The sequence below is a fragment of the Rhinolophus sinicus genome, chromosome 18, assembly GCF_057876585.1.
Source record: "Rhinolophus sinicus isolate RSI-liver-muscle chromosome 18, RSI-T2T, whole genome shotgun sequence".
Taxonomy (NCBI): domain Eukaryota; kingdom Metazoa; phylum Chordata; class Mammalia; order Chiroptera; family Rhinolophidae; genus Rhinolophus; species Rhinolophus sinicus.
In genome coordinates this window covers 92190394-92212556 of record NC_142518.1, presented here as the reverse complement: position 1 = coordinate 92212556, position 22163 = coordinate 92190394, and the positions used below count along the sequence as shown (strand labels likewise).

The 22163-nt window shown below is 39.5% G+C and overlaps 1 protein-coding gene across 1 annotated transcript; it reads right to left on the bottom strand.

Annotated features, from left to right (window-relative positions):
- Positions 1–2320: 2320 nt before the first annotated feature.
- LOC141569616 (general transcription factor IIH subunit 3) lies at positions 2321–8759 on the bottom strand. Its single transcript, XM_088794817.1, has one exon. The coding sequence runs from the start codon at positions 4548–4550 to the stop codon at positions 3621–3623; it is 930 nt and encodes a 309-aa protein (XP_088650943.1). The 5' UTR covers positions 4551–8759; the 3' UTR covers positions 2321–3620.
- Positions 8760–22163: the final 13404 nt, after the last annotated feature.

The following is a 22163-nucleotide window of genomic DNA, read 5'->3' as shown; positions in this document are numbered from 1 at the left end:
CATAGATAGCTCAGCTAAGACCCATGCTTTGGGGGAATCTGAATAGCAGTGCCATCCATCCCCAGCATGGGGATGGGGGATGCAGAAAGAGCTGTAAATCAGTTTAGGGTACCCAGACAACTCCTTGGCTATTCCTCAGTCAGGAATCCACAACCAGGGCTTCATTTGCTATTCAAGATACCAAAACTTCCCAACACACCAGACTCATGCCTATTAAATGCTCATGCACTAACATACATATGCCAAAGCCATACAGAATGACTTTCAATTATTTTTGAACCACTGTTTCCCTCCATCAGCACAGATACTCAAAATTATTTTGTTTCCATTTCCTACAGAAGTTCTTCTTTCGTTGTGTTTTGCACAAAAGATACTACTTCAAGGCAACATTTATCTGAAAATCTGGTTTGCAGTGTTACAAAGATATCTAAGATTGATAAATTAATTTAAAGGTTCTGTGGCATCATCAAAGGCTACAGAAATGGGGAAAGTCATTTATGTAACTGTAACTGTCTTTTCCTTGATCTGTCTTTAACATTGCAAAATGGAAAGTGACATTTGACTAGGGAGGTGAGGAGAAATGAAGATTTACTCTCTGAAGCTCCCTTTGGAAAATATGTTCAAAGGATTAGGGTATTGAAGGGTAAGGTGTGAACATTCAAAGTCCTCCACAATTTTGGCTATTATTCATCATTTTTTAAAATCCAGGTAAAAAAATTTCCAGGTCGGCAATACCTTGTATTTTTTCATTAAAATATCTGTATTTAGATTGCTCTGTAATTAGTTCCCTACTAAGAAGTTTAGAAGAACATGGTATCATATCTAAATCTGTTATAAGACATTCAAGATAAATGATGAAAACAGAATTTAATTAAAGTATTTGTGTACTTTGTATTTTTTGGCAAGTGAAAAGTAAAATTTGAAGCAAGAGAAAACCTTAGTTAGATTCTCTTCTTTGAACTGGAGTGATATTATTCTTGAATACAAAAAAACATACCTAGAAATGAGCAAATATTATGATTTTTATTCTTTTAAATATATCAGTAATATATAAGTAAATGGCATTTGAAAGATAATTGTACTAAATTGAAACTTGAAACCATATGACAATTGCCTTATTACAATAGAACCATAGGAAAACTGTTTTTAATATTCATTGTCTCTTCAATTCCAGACTGCTAGTAGGAATTCATTTCAGAGTTTAACAAAGCCTGACATCAGCAAAGTGGAGCTTTTAAAAGATGTCCAACGCAAAAAAGACCTTATCATTCGGTTAGTAACTCATGATATTGATCGAGAAGTTTCAGAAAATAAAGAAGGGAGCTTAATTTCTGATGAAGATGAAGTTGTTTTACAAGAGGTTATAAAAGAAGAATTTCCAGAAGACCTATTTGAAGATCAAGTAAAAGAAGAGGTGCAGCCCATTGCAAGTGCAGTGGCTTTTCCCAAGCCACTGATGAGCAAGAGCCATCTGAAAAAATGTTTGTCACTCAGAAAATGTTATCATCCAAAATCCACTGTAACTACAACAAATATTGAAGCATCACCAACTCAATTATTCCTATGGCTAATGTGGCTACTTCAAAATCCTCAACTCTTCCTTTTGGGAGAGAAAGACACAACTAAGTGTAAGTGGAAAATGTAACTATCAGTTAGTGGGTTTCTACAGAAAGGGTAGAGTTTTACAAATTTGGTCCTAGTAATGTACATTGGGTAGGGAGAAAAGGGCATAAACTGGATTCAGGCAGTCTTTCCCAATCTGATGATATTTACAACAAAAGGGAAATGATTAACAGATAAAGCCAGGAGCCTCAATTGAAGAAAAACAGATTGTGGAGAGAATCCTGGGTTATTTAGAAGGACAAGTAAAACAGAAATGGAAACCAGTTAGGAGAAATGTAAGCTAATTATTTAAAATGATAGATTTTTTTTTTTTATTCTGACCTGTAAATACTCATTAGACGTTTTGTGCACAGAAACTCCACGCCTGTGAGCAGGACCAAAAGATGGGCTTTAGGGGAGTAAAATGATTCATGCAAATTCAGCCTATCTGGGTTTGATTTCTGTCTTTGCCTGTTAGTAGCAATGTGACCTTTGGGCAAGTTCTTTTTTTTTTTTTTTTTTAAATTTTAATTATTTTATTATAAAAATTTATATAAAATAAACCATAAACAAGAGTTAAAAATAAAACTTAGAATTAAGACAGTAGATAAAACATTTCAAATGAAAAATAACAAAAACCTTACGAGCTTGCTTGAAATTTGTCTTTTAGATATATACTTTATTTCCTAGACTTAAAATAGTTATTTCTACTACACTTAATTAGGCTATGAAATATTAAATATTATTTTAAAAAGACAGATTCTCAAACTCAAGGATTAACAAATACTGGCAAAGTGATCACCAAAACCTTTGTGTATTTGTTAACAAAATTATAATTCCAGAATACAAAATCTACCTGAAATAATCTAACCAAACACCAAGTTACTTAAATGAGACTAAGCTTTTGAGCTGGTATAAAGAGAAAATTTAAATCTTATTTCCACACAAGCTTGTATACACAAGTTGTCAATATGCTTTTAAAAACAAAACAAACCAGCCACCATTCCTGGAAACTCTTCCTACACTACGCTGGAATTTAAAAGGACTTTGAAAAACTTCAAGGCTACATAGAAATATAAGATTTTTATTGTTGAAATCACAAATAACTTTTCTTTTGAACTTACAGAAGTTTTCAGTGTTAAGTCCAAAGCTTCCAGAGAACAGTGCTCCAATATTAATGCTTTTTTTTCCCTTTCCCTCTGTTAAAAAGGGAAGAATTCTATTGGTGGCCAACACTTAATTATAAAGAATCCATTGTCCCCAAGAAGTGCCCCCCAGAACCCAGATATTGACTTTCATAAATGAGCTCTTCACACACTGTTTTTGAAGAAAAAGTTACGCCAGACTATTGCACTTACTCTCTTTACTCATTTAAAATCAGTTTTTGGTGTGATTCAGTGACAAACTATTATTATTTGGATATCTTTGTCCAAATATGTACTGACGTCACACAAAAGCATAAATAACTGCTAGTATCTGAACCTAATCTCAATTCATACAAGAAGGAATTTACATGACTATTGTCTAAGTTAACAATAGTGGTCGATTCAAGTGAGATGTTCCATCTTGATTGACACCATTACTCCACAAATAGTCACTTTTCTGTGTTCAAATTTCACATGGCCTACATTTCACAGTAAGAACCCAGACTTGGGTAATAGGTTCTAAAGCCTAGAATCAGTCAGGACAGACTGACTTTGACAAAAGATCCTCCCATTAAAAAAAAAGTTTAAAAAAAAAAGTATCACAAATGTGTACTATCTTCCCCCTTTCTGGACAAAAATTAGTCAGAAAACATTATAGGGTATGTATATTGCATAGAACAATTCCCTCATGTAAATCAGTTCCCCAGAAGTACAGGATGATGTGATTTTTTTTAAGAAATATATTTTGGAAGAAACTTCATTAAAAATTATCTAATCCATATCTGTATTTTTTTCAGAGCCTTCCTAATACAGACGTCACCATACAATTTCTATAAAGAGTTCTAAAAGATGAGCACAAAATTGTATGTATTATCATGCAGACACTTTCAGTTTCTTTTTCTTGGCCTTCAGCACAGGAGGGAGAGAAATCTTAAAGGCGGTCTCGCAAGTAGTGCAGATAGGGCTGAAATTGCAGAATATTGACAAGCACACAGAACAGACATAGCCAATTTCAATAAGATTGCGGTGACAGAAGCAAGCAGCTCGGTAGTCAACATGAATTGGGGGTGGAAGGATTAACTGAGATCTCTGATCTTGATCAGGAAGAAAAACCCACAGCAAATACTGCAGAAGGGAGGGTATCTGAGGCACCTTCAAGTACAGTCCCCCTGTGATGTCACAAGCCTGCTGGAGGAGTCCTGAATCGGAGTCTAAAACACAGGCATCGATCAAAATATTCTGTTTCTGTGCTGCAAAGATGACATTCATGAAATTCATGTACTGCAGTGCACTGTCTTCTGCAGCCTTGATCACCAAAATCCTTGACTTCATTTCCTGATTATCTTTAACCTCCTTGTTCATTCTATGAATGTAGCAAAGAGCTTTGGCCAGGGATCCTGCCAGCAGAGTTTCTGTATGTTGACCCTTTATGTCACTCTTGGTCATGAGGTCTTTAATCTCTTCAACAATGACTTCATTTGCTGCCGTTAACAACTCATATTTTCCGTCTTTACTTCCGGAGGGATTAAATTCAGAAGGAGGGTTTCCAGGGTCCCCAAAGAGGTCTCCAAGTCTGCCATTCTTTCCAGGATATAAGAATCGACTTTCTTGAATGTGACTCGCTATCACAGCAAGTTTGTTGGAACGATTCATGAATAAGTGAGAATTTCCCAGCACCATCACTGCATCTATGCATTTTGATAAAGTAAACTGAGATTGCTTTAATGCTTGCTTTCCCCACCAAATTGGGTTGGTATCAACGATGATAACTAGAAGATTCAACTCATCTTCGTCTGAGACCATGGCTGCCCGGGTTCCTCAGCGCAGGGACAGCAGCAATCAGAAGAGCCTGGGCAAGTTCTTAATGAACATTTTTCCTTAAAAATTACTTACCCAACTTGTTTAAACATAGTAAGTTATTCAAAATATGTTGAATATTTCTCCTGCAATTAGCTCATAAACTCCACTATTACATTGACACACAGCTCCTATTCATGGTTCTGTATCCTTCCAGTGATGGTCTAGGCCTCATTGATTTCTTGAGTTGGTGCTACCCAAAAAATTGTATCACATCATGTGTTTGGAAAATACATATGATTTAGGATTTCCTGATGCTAGAACTACCTGAATTATCCATTTGCAGTGATTTCCAGGTTAATCCAGAAGCAGCAATGAACCAGAGAAAACAAAATACAGATACAATTCCGGTCAGTTCAAGAGTTCACCAGGTCAATAGCCTTGACTCAAACTCTGATCTACTTATTGGGATCAATTTATTGGGAAGACATGTAAAATTTCATGACCAAATACAGTGTGTGCGCCTGGTCAGAAATACTGGCTAGATAGATAACTAAGGAAATGTTATAGTATATTTTACTTGATTTATTGCAAACGGTCCTTTGTGTAATATCTGACTTGGACTTTTCCAGAGAGAAGAAATGGAATCGAGTACTGAACTGACACATTACTTCATGCATAGAATTATGAGTACATCCTCATACAATGAAGTGGATCTGCCTTCATTTTCTAGGTATAGTCAATTAAAGCAGTATAAGTTAGCTAAGAAAATAGAAATCTGAAATGAACATTATGTTGATGGGAAGAATGGGCCCCTCAAGTAAACCTCTAAGGAAGCCAGTGTTTAACCTGTCAAGTTCCACTCATTCCCCTACTTCCCTTCTGTGGTTACCACTTGGGCCTCCCCTTCTCATCTTCTACCCTGTTCCTACTTATCTGATCTCTTCTTCCTTCTCTCCATTTTGGGACCCACTTTCTAGTATAGTGATCTAGTTAGATTAAGTCTTTTATGTGTTAAATTCTTGAACCTAGGAGGCAGGTGCTGGGTCAACAATCCCTGCACTAATGACCCACATCAAGGGGTTACTACTTAGTTTTCTTATGTTCCTAAATACTCAAAAGTGTGGCACTCTCAGAGGAATCCTAAGAATGGAGGGGGCGATATAAACTGGAGCATTCGGGGAAGAATTCTTAAAAGCAATGGAGTTTGAATTGAGCCTTAAAGAATGGGTAAGATTTAGATAAGACCTTCCAAGTTGTGAAGACTATAAGAAAAAGGCTGGATTATACACTATTTGTAGGAGACAAGGATGAACAAAGTACACTGTAGAGTTGAAGTCTGATTAACACTTTTTCTAGAATAGCCACAACATATCTAAAATTGTCCTTATGTTTATAATAATATTCACAAACTGGGAAGGGTAGCACTTTGTATCATGGGAGAAATAGGGTATAAGGAGAAAAATCTACCTGATTGTAACTATAGTCTATTCCACCGCGCACTATGAAATTGTTTTCTTTTTTATCTTATGCCAGTTTAGGACATCTACTCTTGGCCCTCCATTGACCCTATCTACCTTCATGATTGTCTTAACATAAATAATTAGTAATTCAGGAAACTCTCAATTATTCATATCATTGTAGAAGAGAAGGGGGCACAGAAAACCAAATAAAAGTCAATGTAGCATCATTTTCCTTTGATTTGAAAACTCAGAGGCATACCATTCCAGGTTTGCTTCTATATGAATAATGACTTTGACAGAGTGTTCTTTTATTTAACCAGCATTCATTCATATATTAAATACACAGAAAATGAAATGTCTTTTATCTTTTTTTAGTAATGATAATGATTGTCCCTCAACTCCGAGCGCAAAAATAACAGAAAGTTGGATTGATTTTTTTTGTTCTTTAATTTAAATTAGATAGTATTTAAAAGAAGACTTTGTTTGTTGTACTGATAAATTTTCCTGTTGTCAAACCTGATGTCTAGTACCCACCTGACACGGTACATAGTTATTACAATATTATTGACTATGTTTATCAAGGTGATCACTTCGTAAGTTATATAAATGTCTGATCACTATGTTGTACACCTGAAACTAATGTAATACTGTATGTCATCTGTAATTTAAAAATAAACTTTAAAAAAAAACCCTTGAAGTTAACACTAAGTTTTCCAGTAGGTTGATCTACTTTGGGACAGGACAGGGTCAGTTAACTAGTTAACACAAACCAACTATTCTGCTTTCTCTGAATCACTAATAAGATTTCATTAATAATTTTGGTGTAAAGTATGTGATATGATATGAGTTTACAGTTACCATGCTCCTATGGGAAATATCCAGGAAGTAAGGGTTTTTCACATCTGTATGTGGACTACAGCCTAAGCTACTAGTTTTTAATCCTCTTTAAGAGTGTATGTTTGTTTTCTATAACTAGCTTAACACTCATAAAATATATTTAAAAGCTTTTAAAGCTAAAAAGTAAACCTAAATTTATTTGCAAACATTAAAATCTGGTTAGGGTGGACCCCACTTTATTTTTTGTGTCTATTATAACTGACTCATTAAAATATTTATGAGTTGAGTTTTTGGTCCTCTATTCTTTCAAACCTCAAAGGATCCGTGTGGTTCTAACGATGACAGAACTGGCTTAGAGATAAAATTGTCATGTTTACTGCCCTTGAAACTCAAAACACAGGACTGGAGTTCACCTTGATTATATCAAGCCTGCCACCCACTCACTCAAGAAGTTACTCAAGAAAGCTATCCTCTCCACTTGGGAGTGGAAATAATATTCATTAAAAGATGAACCATAGAATAATGGTAAGTTTGCCAGAATTCCATGAACAGGTCATAGAAGATGATACATGACAGGTGTGCTTCCTGCAGTATGGAATCATCATAGGTTGTTAGGGCCAGAAAGAAGACATCTAGTATGACTTCCTTGTTTTGGAGATAAAGAGACTGAGGTTCAGGGTAGGGAAGTGACTTGTCCAAGGTCAAGTGAATCAGAGTATAGATCCCAAGTTTCCTAAACCTGAATCCAGTGTCACTGTTTTCTTCAATATGGCACCTGTCCAGTTCATTCATTCATTCACATTCCACAAAGATTCACCGAGCACTTTCTTTGTGTTGGACACTGTTCTAAATTCTGGAGATACAGCTGTAAATAGGAGAGACAGAGTCTTTACCCTCATTCTAACTTGGGAGTGAGGGAAGACATAAATACAATAGTTCTACATAGGAATAAATACTTCCCAACTTACCTAGGGTAAAAGCCAGAGTCCTTACAATACCTTAAAAGGCCCTAGGAAGTCTGGATACCACTCATCTTATCCATGACCTCTCTGACAACCTCTCCCTGTGATCCCTCTTAATCACTCCACTCCAACCACACTGACCCTCAAACATGACAGGCATTCTCCTTTCTCAGGGTTTGCACTTGCTGAGCTGCCTAAGACTTTCTTCTTGATATCTGCATAGCTCATGCCTCACCTTCTTCAGATCTTTGCTCAAATATCACCTTCTAAGTCAAGCCTTCCCTGAGCATCCTCTTTAAAATTGCAACCACACTGCCACCCCAGCACTCACTATCCTTCCCTGCATTAATTTTCTCCCTAGCACTTATACCATCTGAAAAACTGTATATTTTTGTTCATTGCCTGTCTCATTCCCCTAGAATATTAGTTCCATAAGGGCAGGGATTTTTATCTGTTCACTCTATCCCAACTTGCCTAGGAAAGAGGCACATAGTAGGTACTCAGTAAATATTTGTGGAATTCATGAATGAATCTGAAAACAAAAAGAAGAGCCAATGTGACAGAGAGTGGCTGGCTCTACATTATTTTGGTCTAAGAGGTCCAGAAACACCAGACCTTAATTACAAGAAGGAAGCAGCCACAATAAGATCTGGAAAGAGGAGGTACTAGGTACAGGGACTAGTAAGTGCAAAGATCTGAGGATGGGATGAGCATGGTATGCTACAGGGGAAACGTCCAGTATGTGGAGCCCAGTGAAAAGGAAAGTGGTATGAGATGAGGTTAGATCATGTCTAGGGGCCAGATCATGTTAGGGCCTGTTGTTGGCCATGGACAGGCATTTGTGTTACTTTTCTGATTGCAGTAGGAATCCTGTGGAGGGTGTTTTTCTTTAATTTATTGGGGTGACAATTGTTAGTAAAATTACATAGATTTCAGGTGTACAGTTATGTATTACATCATCTATAAATCCCATTGTGTGTTCATCACCCAGAGTCAGTTCTCCTTCCATCACCATATATTCGATCCCCCTTACCCTCATCTCCCACCCCCCACCCCCCACCCCCCTTACCCTCTGGCAACCACTAAAATATTGTCTGTGTCTATGAGTTTCTGTTTCTCATTTGTTTGTCTTGTTCTTTTGTTGTTTTTGGTTTATATACCACATATCAGTGAAATCATATTGTTCTCTGCTTTTTCTGTCTGACTTATTTCTCTTAGCATTATACTCTCAAGATCCATCCATGTTGTCACAAATGGTCCTATTTCATCTTTTCTTACTGCCAAATAGTATTCCATTGTGTATATATACCACAACTTCTTTATCCATTCATCTATAGAAGGACATTTTGGTTGTTTCCATGTCTTGGCCACCGTAAACAAAGCTGCAATGAACATTGGAGCACACGTGTCTTTATGTATAAACGTTTTCAGATTTTTTGGTGTAGATACCCAGGAGAGGGACTGCTGGGTCATATGGTAATTCTATTCGTAATTTATTGAGGAACCTCCACACTGCCTTCCATAAAGGCTGCACCAGTCTGCATTCCCACCAACAGTGTATGAGGGTTCCTTTTCTCCACAGCCTCTCCAACACTTGTTACTATTTGTCTTGTTGATGATAGCCATTCTGACTGGGGTGAGGTAATACCTCATTGTGGTTTTGATTTGCATTTCTCTGCTGATTAGTGATGTTGAGCATTTTTTCATATGTCTATTTGCCATTTGTATGTCCTCTTGGAGAAATGTCTCTTCAGGTCATCTGCCCATTTTTCAATTGGGTTGTTTGTTTTTTTGTTGTTGAATTTCATGAGTTCCTTGTATATTTTGGATATTAGCCCCTTATCAGAGGCACTGTTTGCAAAAATCTTCTCCCATTCAGTTGGTGGCCTCTTTACTTTGTCTATGGTTTCTTTTGCTGTGCAGAAGTTTTTAAGTTTCATATAGTCCCAGTCGTTTATTTTAGCTTTTACTTCCATTGCCTTTGGAGTCAAATTCGTAAAATGCTCTTTGAACCCAAGGTTCATAAGCTTAGTACCTATGTTTTCTTCTATGCAGTTTATTGTTTTAGGTGTTATGCTTAAGTCTTTGATCCATTTAGAATTAATTTTGGCACATGGTGACAGATAGCAGTCCAGTTTCATTCTTTTGCATGTGGCTATCCAATTCTCTGTGGAGGGTTTTTAAGCAGATAAGTGACATAATCTAATTTATGAGTTTTTAAAAATCCCTCTGGCCACTGTTTCGTGAATGAGCTGAATAGAGTAGGGTTAAAGCATGGAGAACAGTTAGGAGGCTATTACAGTAATTCAGCCAAGAAATGACTGTGGCTTGGACTAGGAAGGTAGCAGTGGAGGCGCTAAGAATTGAAGAGATTCAGAATATATTTGGAAGTTAAAGTCATCAGGACCTGCCAATGAACTGGATGTTGGGAGTGAGAAAAATAGAAAAATCAAGGATGATTCCTACAATTTTGGCTTGGGCAACCAAATGGCTCATGGGTCACTTGGTGAGACAAGGACAAGAACAAAGTTGGGGAGAGAGGGAACAAGAATTCTGTTTGGGCTGTGTGAGACTGAGAGGCCTTCAGACATTCAAGTGGAGAGATCACATAAGCAGTTGGATGGTTGAGTCTAGAATTTAGTGGGGTGATACAAATTCTTAGTTTCACAGAACAGACGACAAAAATCTCAATTTGAAAAAATGGCGGCGTGAGGTGAGCCTCTGTAAAGCTCCCCTGGAATTTACAACTAATCGAACAACAATAACTCCACAAAGGACTCCCTGCACAGCAGACAGGCAAGACGAAGAGGCCCACTACTGAATTCACCTAAAGGTGGACAAATCGTGCGAGCGGGGGAGGAGGGAAAGGAGAAGTGCGGAGACAGAGACGCGCCGGCACAGGACGGAGACCTAGCTTAGTGCTCCGAGCTCGCTGCATCCCAGAACTACCGCAGCTGCGGGAGAGGGAAGAACTCGGACTGCTAGGGCTCCGCTTATGGACCACAGGGCTGAGGGGGCAGCATATAACACAGCTGAGCCCAACGCTGATGGCAGAGACCTCGGAGAAAAAACTGAGGGAAAAAGGCTGAAAACGTTGGTTTAAGCCCTCACTGCCGAGCAGAGAACGGAGCCTTAGGCACTGAAACTAGCCGCCCCCTCCCTATCCTCCCAGAGCTCACCCGCCCCCACCTGCCCGGTGCTAGAAGCGGAACAGTAGCAGTGTCAGATCAAAAGAACAGAATATTTGCTGTTCTGAGAACTGTGGGCCACAGACACAAATTCGCAGCCCAACTAGTTCCGGCAAAGGGGAGGGAGCTGTAGAAGCAGGACCGGCTGTGGTGGTGGTCGCTGCCATTGCTCTCGGCCACCTCTCATAACTCACCCCGCTCCTGGCCCCACCTATCTGGGCGGATCCCTGCAGGAGTAAACAGAACTGCTGAAATATACGGGCTCTGAATCTGGTGCAGGAAGAGCTTTGGAACTTCAAAAGCTCTCCGCATACCCACACGGACACTGCGCCCTGTGACCCAGGCAAACTATTAACAGAGGAGAAGCCCGTCTCCCAGAGAATCCCCCCATTGTGTGAGAAGCTGGAATAGTGCAGAGAAAACATAGCACTACCGTGTGAGAGAGAAAAAAAAGCTGCAGTCGGAGAGAAAATAAAACATTCTACCAACAAGTACTGGAAAACAAAAAGACCGCTTCCTATCAACCTGTTGCAGAAGCCACTCCTGTAGATGTCTAGGAAGAGAAATACTAAATCAGTAATTGCCATGAATAACCAAGGCAACAAGACAGCTCAGAAAGAAAGTGAAAAGTCTCCAGAAAAGGAACTTAAAGATATGGAAATATGTGACTTAAAAATCTCAATTTGATTTTGATTATCTAGAACTCTCAAATACCTGGAACTTTTTTTGCCTCTTCATTAAAACGACTTCCTAGATATATCTAGAAGGGTTGCTCTGCATTTAGCCTAGTCATTTAAAAACTTATACTTGGAATGATGGCCCTGATAAACACAAATTTAAAAAAAATCAGTTCAAATATGTCCCGTCTACAAGAGTTCCTAAGGTAAGAAAGTACATTGAGATATTTTTGAACAACTAACAACCAGCAGTAAAATTGAGGGATGGAACAATCTGGTTAAACAATCAGATAATTCAACTAATGGGATCACCCTTTTACTATTTTTCTAGAACCCTTGGCCCAAAGAGTAAATCCAGATAGAGTCCTCTCATCTTGGTCCTTATAATTACACACATATAAAATGCATATCAAATGCATACACATCATTTCATTTGGTCCTCTTGTGAGAAAGTAGTCACGTCCCCATGATACATATGAGGAAAGAGAGTTTGAGAAGTTAGAAGTAACCTGCCTGTGTTCATTGAGCCCTGAGTAGTGAAGCTAAATCTCAAATGCAGTTTTTCTGATTCCAAACAAGTCCAGTGCTCTAGCTGCCCCTCTAGCTGTGGGTCTTTTGAAACTTCTCTCTCAGTGTAATTTCTACCTCCTTAAGCCAAATTTCAATCACTGATGTCTCCTGGAACTCAGGATAATGCCTCAGCATGCTCCTGATTTTTACAAGAAGTAACTGTTTTCTAAGACCAGCACCTTCTATTCTAGCATTCCCTTAGCTGGAAGCCTCGTTCAATTTTTTTTTTTTTTTAACTATCTACAACCAGAGAACTGTAGGGGTTCTTAGAAATCACCCATAGCCAAGTTTCTCATTTTACAGATGAGCAGAGAGGCCCATAGAGTGTAGTTTGAATGGTTGTGCGAGGATGTGTATAGCTAGTTGCAGAGTCAGCCTCTCCTGACGTTCTGGCCGGTGCTCCTTCCACCACAACACACTCCCTTTTCCCCAGTTTCTGAGTAAAGAGCCAAGACCCCAGAATTCTAGGGATCTCACTTCTTGCCGTTTTTTCTGTGTGCCTAATTTCTATGATTCTTTGATGAAATTAATGAGGTTATTTTTGTGCCAAAATGTATACATGTCTCAGAAATAACTGTTTTCCACTATTGTGTTTTGATCACAGATAGTTTTGAACTGGAGAGTACAAGCAATGTTAAGGTAAATGTTTTTCACTGGCCTCTCATTGTGAGCCAGTGAAGCCCTGATAGAAATAAGGGGACTGCCTGTGTGCTGTGCTTTGAGCTCTGGGAACGATTAGTCTCTGTATATATGAATACATATGCTCTCCAGTGTCAGACACAGAAAAAGAAACCTTCACGGTTTCTTTAGTGCCAAAGTCCTTACCATAGTCTACTGGGCCCTACATGAGCTCCCCACACTATCTTCCCAGTCCCCCGTTACCCCTCTGTCACTGTTAACCCTCTGTCCACTCACTCCAGCCACACTGGCCTCCTTACCGCTCCCCTAACATGCCAAGCACACTCTCACCTCAGATGCACTTTGCACTTGCTTTCCCTCTGCCAAGAATACTCTATCCCCAATGTGTCTCGCTCTCCCATCTCCTTCCAATTTTTGTTCAAGTCACCTTCTTAACGAGGCCTTCCCTGACCACCCCATGTAAAATAGAAACACACACACACACAATCCCCCTTATCCCGCTTTATTTTTCTTCAGAGCACTTAAGTCACCATTCATTCATTCAACAATTATTTATTGAGTGCCTACTATGTGCCAGGCACTGGAGATCCTGCCCTCACCTTCTGGTTGACTATATATTCACTTGAATATAAGCTTCATGATGGCAAGGGCTTTGTTCATAACTGTATGTCCAGGACCTAACACAGGACTGAAATATAGTAGATGCCCAACAAACGTTTGTTGAAAGAACACCCTTAGTTGTTAGGGCCAAATTTAGTCTCTGTATCAGGAGATCCCTGTGACGCTTATGTACAGCCACATTTGGGAACTACTACATAGAGCAGAGGTTCTTAACCCTGGCTACAGATTAAAGTCATCTGGCAAACTTTAAAAACAACTGATGATAAGGTCCCACCCTCAGAGATTCTGATTCACTTGGTCGGGGTTGCAACCTGGGTCTTGGAAGTCCTAAAAGCTGCCCAGGTGATTTTAATGGACAGCCAAAACTGAGAACCACTGACGTAACCTACTCATGTCAGGCCATTTGGTAGCATCTGCCCCTCCTGCTTCCTTCACATCAGGAATTCTCAGCCTGGCTGCACATTAGAGTCACCAGGGCAACTTAGAAAACAGACCAATACTTGCCCCACCCTCAGGGATGGATTCCTGTTCACTTGGGGTGGGGCCCAAGCATGCCTGTTTTTAATATTTCTCCCAATGATTCTATTGCACAGCCAGTGTTGAGAACAACTTTAATTGTTCATCCCTTTAAGTAAACTATTTTGCAGTGTCTTAATCTACAAGCTGCCTCAAATACTCTTAGAAGAATAAGAGTCAAACTTTGATGATAATACTTTGCTCTCCACACCATCAATACAAAACACATTTCTCACATCTCACACGCATGTACGTTTCCCCAAAAATACGACCTAACCGGAAAATAAGCCCTAGCATGATTTTTCAGGATGACATCCCCTGAATATAAGCCCTAATGCGTCTTTTGGAACAAACCTTAATATAAGACCCGGTCTTATTTTCAGGGAAGCACGGTAGGCCTTGCTTCACTGACTTGCCACTTCCTTTCACTGCCACCAGCATGGAGTGGCTACCTTGCAGGCCTTCCACCTCCCCCAGTCTATGTTTTGCCCTTGTAGCATCATGCTGCTTCTGCATTCCAGGTGGTGCTCAAGGTCCACAGAGCAAAGCTGGTATCTGAGCCACTATCCCTGCCCTGCCACTTCCATGCTCCTGCAATCTCACACCGCCACTTGCTTGCTCCAAACCTCACAATGGTTAAGAATTACTTAAAAGGAGACTGCGGTAGTAAAATGGACATCCCTTTTCTCCCCTTCTTAGACCTCCCCTATCATTTTATTCTCTCAGAGAAGGATCTAAGACATTTTATTTATTCCAAGCTCCAGAAGAGATGGGTCAGGCATGGCTAACATGTTTTGGTGACCAGGGGACCTGAGACCTTGAAATTATCCTACAGGGCAACCCACGTCCAAGTGTGGGGCCAATCCTGGGTGTCATCATTGGCAAGAATTATGAGAAGTCACGCCTAGGATGCCACAATGGTTATGCCTTTTAAGATTTCTAGGTATTTCTAGAGTTTGCTATCCAACAAAGGTCAGAGGCTTAAGCTAGTATTTCACCTTTGTCTTGGCAGTTTGTCACCCTCTATCAACGCAAAAGTGCTCTGGCCAGCCTGCATCCTCCAAATAATGGCATTTCAGGTACAACATATTTATCATTTTATGATAAAGCTCTCAAATGTGTCATTTTGAATATAGAAGTTTTGATTATTCTCTCCTTGCAGTGAGTGGCTCCTGCCTTGCAGAGCCCCCACCCATCACCACTATAGGGTTGAAATAACATTACTATGTATATAGACTGCAATTTGCAGGTTATTGTGCAGTTGTCTCACTTGAACCTCACAGCAAAGAGGCCTCAGGTACTGCAAGTAATATTTATTAGGTATCAGCTACGTAGCAGGCATTCTGCTAGGTGATTCTCTCATATCCATCCTGTGAAGCATCATCTCCATTGTACTGTTAAGGAAACAGTGTCACTGAAGCAGAGTAGCTTACCATGCTGTGCTTCCTCTTAAATCCTTAAAGTCCTATTTTACAGAAGAGACAATGGAGGTAAATGACCCTCCTGAGATTGCACAGCCAGCAAGTGGCAGAGCCAGGGCTCAATCCTCACAGGTCTTGTGGATTTCATCCCACATTCTTTCCTCCTGCTAGGCAGGTGCTACATCTAGTTGCCACTGCATCTCAGAATTGGGCAGTGACCAACAACAGCCTGGAGAGTTCACTGGCAAGTAAAACAAAGCCCATCTAGGGTTCCAGCTGCGTCCAATCAAATAGTTAAAATCACTTTCCTCTGCACCTTTACTTTGACAGGCACACCTCACAACACCTGCATTCTGCACATTACAGGAACTCACTGAGCAGCCGTTATAAATTCAAATAACATATTTTTGCTCTGTTAAGGGCTTTTGGAGGAAGAAATGCACAAATGGCCAAACTTGCACTAAGATACTCAAAGAGAAGGACTTCCAGAAAAATGGCGGCGTGAGGTGAGCCTCTGTAAAGCTCCCCTGGAATTTACAAAGAATCGAACAACAAAAACTCCACAAAGGATTCCCTGCACAGCACACAGGCAACACGAAGAGGCCCACTACCGACTGAAATCACCTACAGGTGGGAGATTCGCACGAGTGGAGGGAGGAGGAGGAAAGGGAGAAGTGCGCGGAGACGGAGACGCGCGGGCGCAGGACGCAGACCTAGCTCAGTGCTCCGAACTCGCTGCTTCCCGGAACTACCGCAGCTGCGGGAGAGGGAAGAACTCGGACTGCTAGGGCTCCGCCAGGGCTCCACAGGGCTGAGGGGACAGCATATAACACGGCTGAACCCAACGCTCACGGCAGAGACCTCGGAGAAAAGACTGAGGGAAAAAGGCTGAAAACGGTGGTTTAAGCCCGCACTGCCGAGCAGAGAACGGAGCCTTAGGCACTGAGACTAGCCGCCCCCTCCCTCCCCTCCCAGAGCTCGCCCCGCCCCCACCTGCCCGGGGCTAAAAGCGAAACAGTAGCAGTGTCAGATCAAAACAACAGAAAATTTGCTGTTTTGAGAACTGTGGACTGCAAACACAATTTCACAGCCCAACTAGTTCCAGCAAAGGGGAAGAGAGCTGTGGAAGCAGGACGGGCTGTGGTGGTGGTTGCCGCCATTGCTCTGGGCCACCTCTCACAACTCACCCCGTCTCTGACCCCACCTATCTGGGCGGATCCCTGCAGGAGTAAACAGAACTGCTGAAACCTACGGGGTCTGAATCAGGAGCTGGAAGAGCTTTGGAACATCAAAAGCTCTCCGCATACCTACCGGGACACTGCGCCCTGTGACCTAGACGAACTATTAACAGAGGAGAAGCCCGTCTCCCAGGGAATCCCCCCATTGTGTGAGAAGTTGGAATAGTGCAGAGAAAACATAGCACTACTGTGTGGGAGAAGGAAAATAAGTTGCAGTTGGAGAAATAATAAAACATTCTACCAACAAGTACTGGCAAACAAAAGAAAGACCGCTTTCTATCAACCTATTGCAGAAGCCACTCCTGTAGATGTCTAGGAAGAGAAATAGTAAACCAGTAATCGCCATGAATAACCAAGGCAACAAGATAACTCAGAAAGAAAGTGAAAAATCTCCAGAGAAGGCACTTAAAGATACAGAAATATGTGACTTAAATGACAGAGAATTCAAGATTGCAGTTCTGAAAAAACTCAACGAGATACAAGAAAACACAGATAGGCAGTTAAATGAACTCAGAAACTCAATCAAAGAACAGCATGAGCATTTTACGAAAGAGATTGAAATCTTAAAAAAGAACCAAATAGAATTTCTGGAGATTAAGAACTCAATAGAAGAAATTAAGAATGAAATAACGAGCTTAGGTAGTAGAGTTGACCAGATGGAGGAAAGAGTCAGTGACATCGAAGATAGAAACCTGGAAATGACACAGAGAGAAGAAGAAAGAGACTTGAGACTTAAAAGAAATGAAAGAACTCTACAAGAACTTTCTGACTCCATCAGAAAGAGCAATATAAGAATAATGGGCATACCAGAAGGAGAAGAAAGAGAGAAGGGAACAGAGAATATATTCAAACAAATTGTCGATGAGAACTTCCCAAATTTGTGGACAGAACTGGACCCTCGAATCCAAGAAGCAAATAGAACACCTAGTTACCTCAATCCCAACAGACCTTCTCCAAGGCACATTGTATTGAAGCTGTCTAAAATCAACGACAAAGAAAGAATCCTCAAGGCAGCCAGGGAAAAGAAGACGGTAACTTACAAAGGAAAGCCCATTAGATTATCATCAGATTTTTCAGCAGAAACTCTACAAGCCAGGAGGGAGTGGAACCAAATATTCAAACTATTAAAAGAGAGAAATCATGAGCCAAGAATAATATATCCAGCAAAGATATCCTTTAGATATGAAGGAGGAATAAAGACCTTTCCAGACATACAGAAGCTGAGGGAATTTTCTAATACACGACCTGCACTACAAGAAATACTAAAGGAGGCTATTCGACCACCATCAACAGGGACAATTTGTGGCAACCAAAACTCAAAAAGGGGGAGAGTAAAGGCCTGAACCGGAATATGGGAATGGAGAGAGTAAGCGTGCTGAAGATAATGGAATACTCTAAATATCAAACTTTCTTTTACATAAACTTAAGGGTAACCACTCAAAAAAAATCCAGAACTGGAATATATACTGAAATAAGAGAAGAAACAGAGGGAAACATCATAGAATACCACCACACAGAAATAATAGACAACAACAAAAAGGCAAAGAAACAATGGAGACACAGCCTTACCAGAAAACTAAAGATAGAATGACAGGAAATCCTCACATATCAATAATCACCCTAAATGTAAATGGACTGAACTCACCAATAAAAAGGCACAGAGTAGCAGATTGGATCAAAAAACTAAACCCAACCATATGCTGTCTCCAAGAGACACATCTCAGCTACAAGGACAAGCATAGACTCAAAATGAAAGGGTGGAAATTGACACTCCAAGCAAATGGTACCCAGAGAAAATCAGGTGTAGCCATAATGATATCAGATGAAACAGACTTCAAGGTGAAAAAGATAACAAGAGATAAAGATGGACATTTCATAATGGTGAAGGGGACTGTACAACAAGAAGACATAACAGTCATCAATATTTATGCCCCCAATCAGGGAGCACCGAAATACACCAAGCAACTACTAACAGAACTAAAGGGAGAAATTGACCAAAACACAATTATACTAGGGGACTTAAATACATCATTGACAGCTATGGATAGATCATCCAAACAGAAAATAAATAACGAAATAGTAGCCCTAAATGACACATTAGATGAAATGGACATAATTGACATTTATAGAGCACTTCATCCTAAAACATCAGACTATACATTCTTTTCTGGTGTACACGGAACATTCTCAAGGATAGACCATATATTGGGACATAAAATCAGTCTCAACAAATTTAAGAAGATTGAAATCATACCATGCATATTCTCTGATCACAAGGCTTTGAAATTGGATATCAACTGTAAAAAGAAAGCGGGAAAAAACACAAATACATGGAGATTAAACAACATATTTTTAAAGAAGGAATGGGTCAAAGAAGAAATTAGAGGAGAGATCAAAAGATACATAGAAACAAATGACAATGAAAATACATCCTACCAAAATTTCTGGGATGCAGCGAAAGCAGTTTTAAGAGGGAAATTTATCTCATTACAGGCCTATCTCAAGAAACAAGAAAACTCCCAAATAAATAACCTCATGTTACACCTTAAAGAACTAGAAAAAGAAGAACAAGTAAAACCCAAGGTCAGCAGAAGAAAGGAAATAATAAAAATTAAAGCAGAAATAAATGAAATAGAGAACAAAAAGACAATAGAAAAAATCAATGTGACAAAGAGCTGGTTCTTTGAAAAGATTAACAAAATTGAAAAACCCTTGGCTAGACTTACTAAGATAAAAAGAGAGAAGATACTGATTAACAAAATCAGAAACGTAAAAGGGGAAGTTATCACGGACACCACAGAAATACAAAGGATCATCCAAGAATACTATGAAGGACTATATGCCACCAAATTCAACAACCTAGAAGAAATGGACAAGTTCTTAGAAACATATAGCCTTCCAAGGCTGAACCATGAAGAACTGGAAAATCTAAACAGACCGATCACCAGTAACGAAATTGAATCAGTCATCCAAAACCTTCCCAAAAGCAAAAGTCCGGGACCAGATGGCTTCACTAGTGAATTCTACCAAACCTTCAAAGAGGATCTAATACCAATTCTGCACAAACTCTTCCAAAAAATTGAAGAAGAGACAGTACTCCCTAACTCATTTTATGAGGCCAACATTACCCTGATACCAAAACCTGGCAAGGACAGCACAAAAAAAGAAAACTACAGACCAATATCTCTAATGAATACCGATGCAAAAATCCTAAATAAAATTCTAGCAAATCAAATACAACAATGCATTAAAAAGATTATTCATCACGACCAAGTGGGGTTCATCCCCGGGGCACAAGGATGGTTCAACATCCGCAAATCCATCAATGTGATACATCACATAAACAAAATAAAGGACAAAAATCATATGATTATATCAATTGATGCAGAAAAAGCATTTGACAAGATACAACATCCATTTATGATTAAAACACTTAATAAAATGGGTATAGAAGGAAAATACCTTAACATAATAAAGGCCATATATGACAAGCCCTCTGCTAATCTCATAATTAATGGAGAAAAGCTGAAGCCGTTTGCTCTACGTTCAGGAACACGACAGGGATGTCCCCTATCACCTCTGCTTTTCAACACAGTGTTGGAAGTCCTTGCCAGAGCAATCAGGCAAGAGAAAGAAATAAAAGGCATCCAAATTGGGAATGAAGAAGTTAAATTATCACTCTTTGCAGATGACATGATGCTATATATAGAAAACCCTAAAGACTCCACCAAAAAGCTACTAGAAACAATCAACGAATACAGTAAAGTTGCCGGCTACAAAATCAACGCACAAAAGTCCATTGCCTTCCTATATACTAACAATGAAATCTCAGAAAAAGAAATACAAAAAACAATTCCTTTTGCAATTGCAGCAAAAAGAATAAAATACCTAGGAATAAACTTAACCAAGGATGTGAAAGACCTATATGCTGAAAACTATAAGACATTTTTGAAAGAAATTGAAGAAGACACAAAGAAATGGAAAGACATTCCATGCTCATGGATTGGAAGAATCAACATAGTTAAAATGGCCATATTACCCAAAGCAATATACAGATTCAATGCAATCCCCATCAAAATCCCAATGGCATATTTTAAAGAAATAGAACAAAAAATCATCAGATTTGTTTGGAACCACAAAAGACCCCGAATAGCCAAAGCAATCTTAAGAAAAAAGAACTATAATGGAGGTATCACACTTCCTGACTTTGGCCTGTACTACAGGGCCACAATAATCAAAACAGCATGGTATTGGCAGAAAAACAGACACATAGACCAATGGAATAGAATTGAGAACCCAGAAATAAAACCACATAAATATGGACAGATAATTTTTGACAAAGAAGCTAAAAACATACAATGGAGCAAAGATAGCCTCTTCAATAAATGGTGCTGGGAGAATTGGATAGCCACGTGCAAAAGAATGAAACTGGACTGCTATTTGTCACCATGTACCAAAGTCAATTCAAAATGGATCAAAGACTTAAGCATAAGACCTGACACAATAAACTGCATAGAAGAAAACATAGGTACTAAACTTATGGACCTTGGGTTCAAAGAGCATTTTATGAACTTGACTCCAAAGGCAATGGAAGTAAAAGCTAAAATAAACGAATGGGACTATATGAAACTTAAAAGCTTCTGCACAGCAAAAGAAACCATTGACAAAATAAAGAGGCCACCAACTGAATGGGAGAAGATTTTTGCAAACAGTGCCTCCGATAAGGGGCTAGTATCCAGAATATACAAGGAACTCATGCAACTCAACAACAAAAAAACAAACAACCCAATTGAAAAATGGGCAGAGGACTTGAAGAGACATTTCTCCAAAGAGGACATACAAATGGCAAATAAACATATGAAAAAATGCTCAACATCACTAATCATCAGAGAAATGCAAATCAAAACCACAATGAGATATCACCTCACCCCAGTCAGAATGGCTATCATCAACAAGACAAATAGTAACAAATGTTGGAGAGGTTGTGGAGAAAAAGGAACCCTCATACACTGTTGGTGGGAATGCAGACTGGTGCAGCCGTTATGGAAGGCAGTGTGGAGGTTCCTCAAAGAATTACGAATAGAATTGCCGTATGACCCAGCAATCCCTCTCCTGGGTATCTACCCAAAAAATCTGAAAACATTTAGAGATAAAGACACGTGTGCTCCAATGTTCATTGCAGCTTTGTTTACGGTGGCCAAGACATGGAAACAACCAAAATGTCCTTCGATAGATGAATGGATAAAGAAGTTGTGGTACATATACACAATGGAATACTATTCGGCAGTGAGAAAAGATGATATAGGAACATTTGTGACAACATGGATGGATCTTGAGAGAGTAATGCTGAGCGAAACAAGTCAGACAGAAAAAGCAGAGAACCATGTGATTTCACTGATATGTGGTATATAAACCAAAAACAACAAAAGAACAAGACAAACAAATGAGAAACAGAAACTCATAGACACGGACAATAGTTTAGTGGTT

Coding starts and splice junctions, on each gene's coding strand:
- LOC141569616 (XM_088794817.1), bottom strand. CDS start 4,550: ATGGTCTCAGACGAAGATGAGTTGAATCTTCTAGTTATCATCGTTGAT.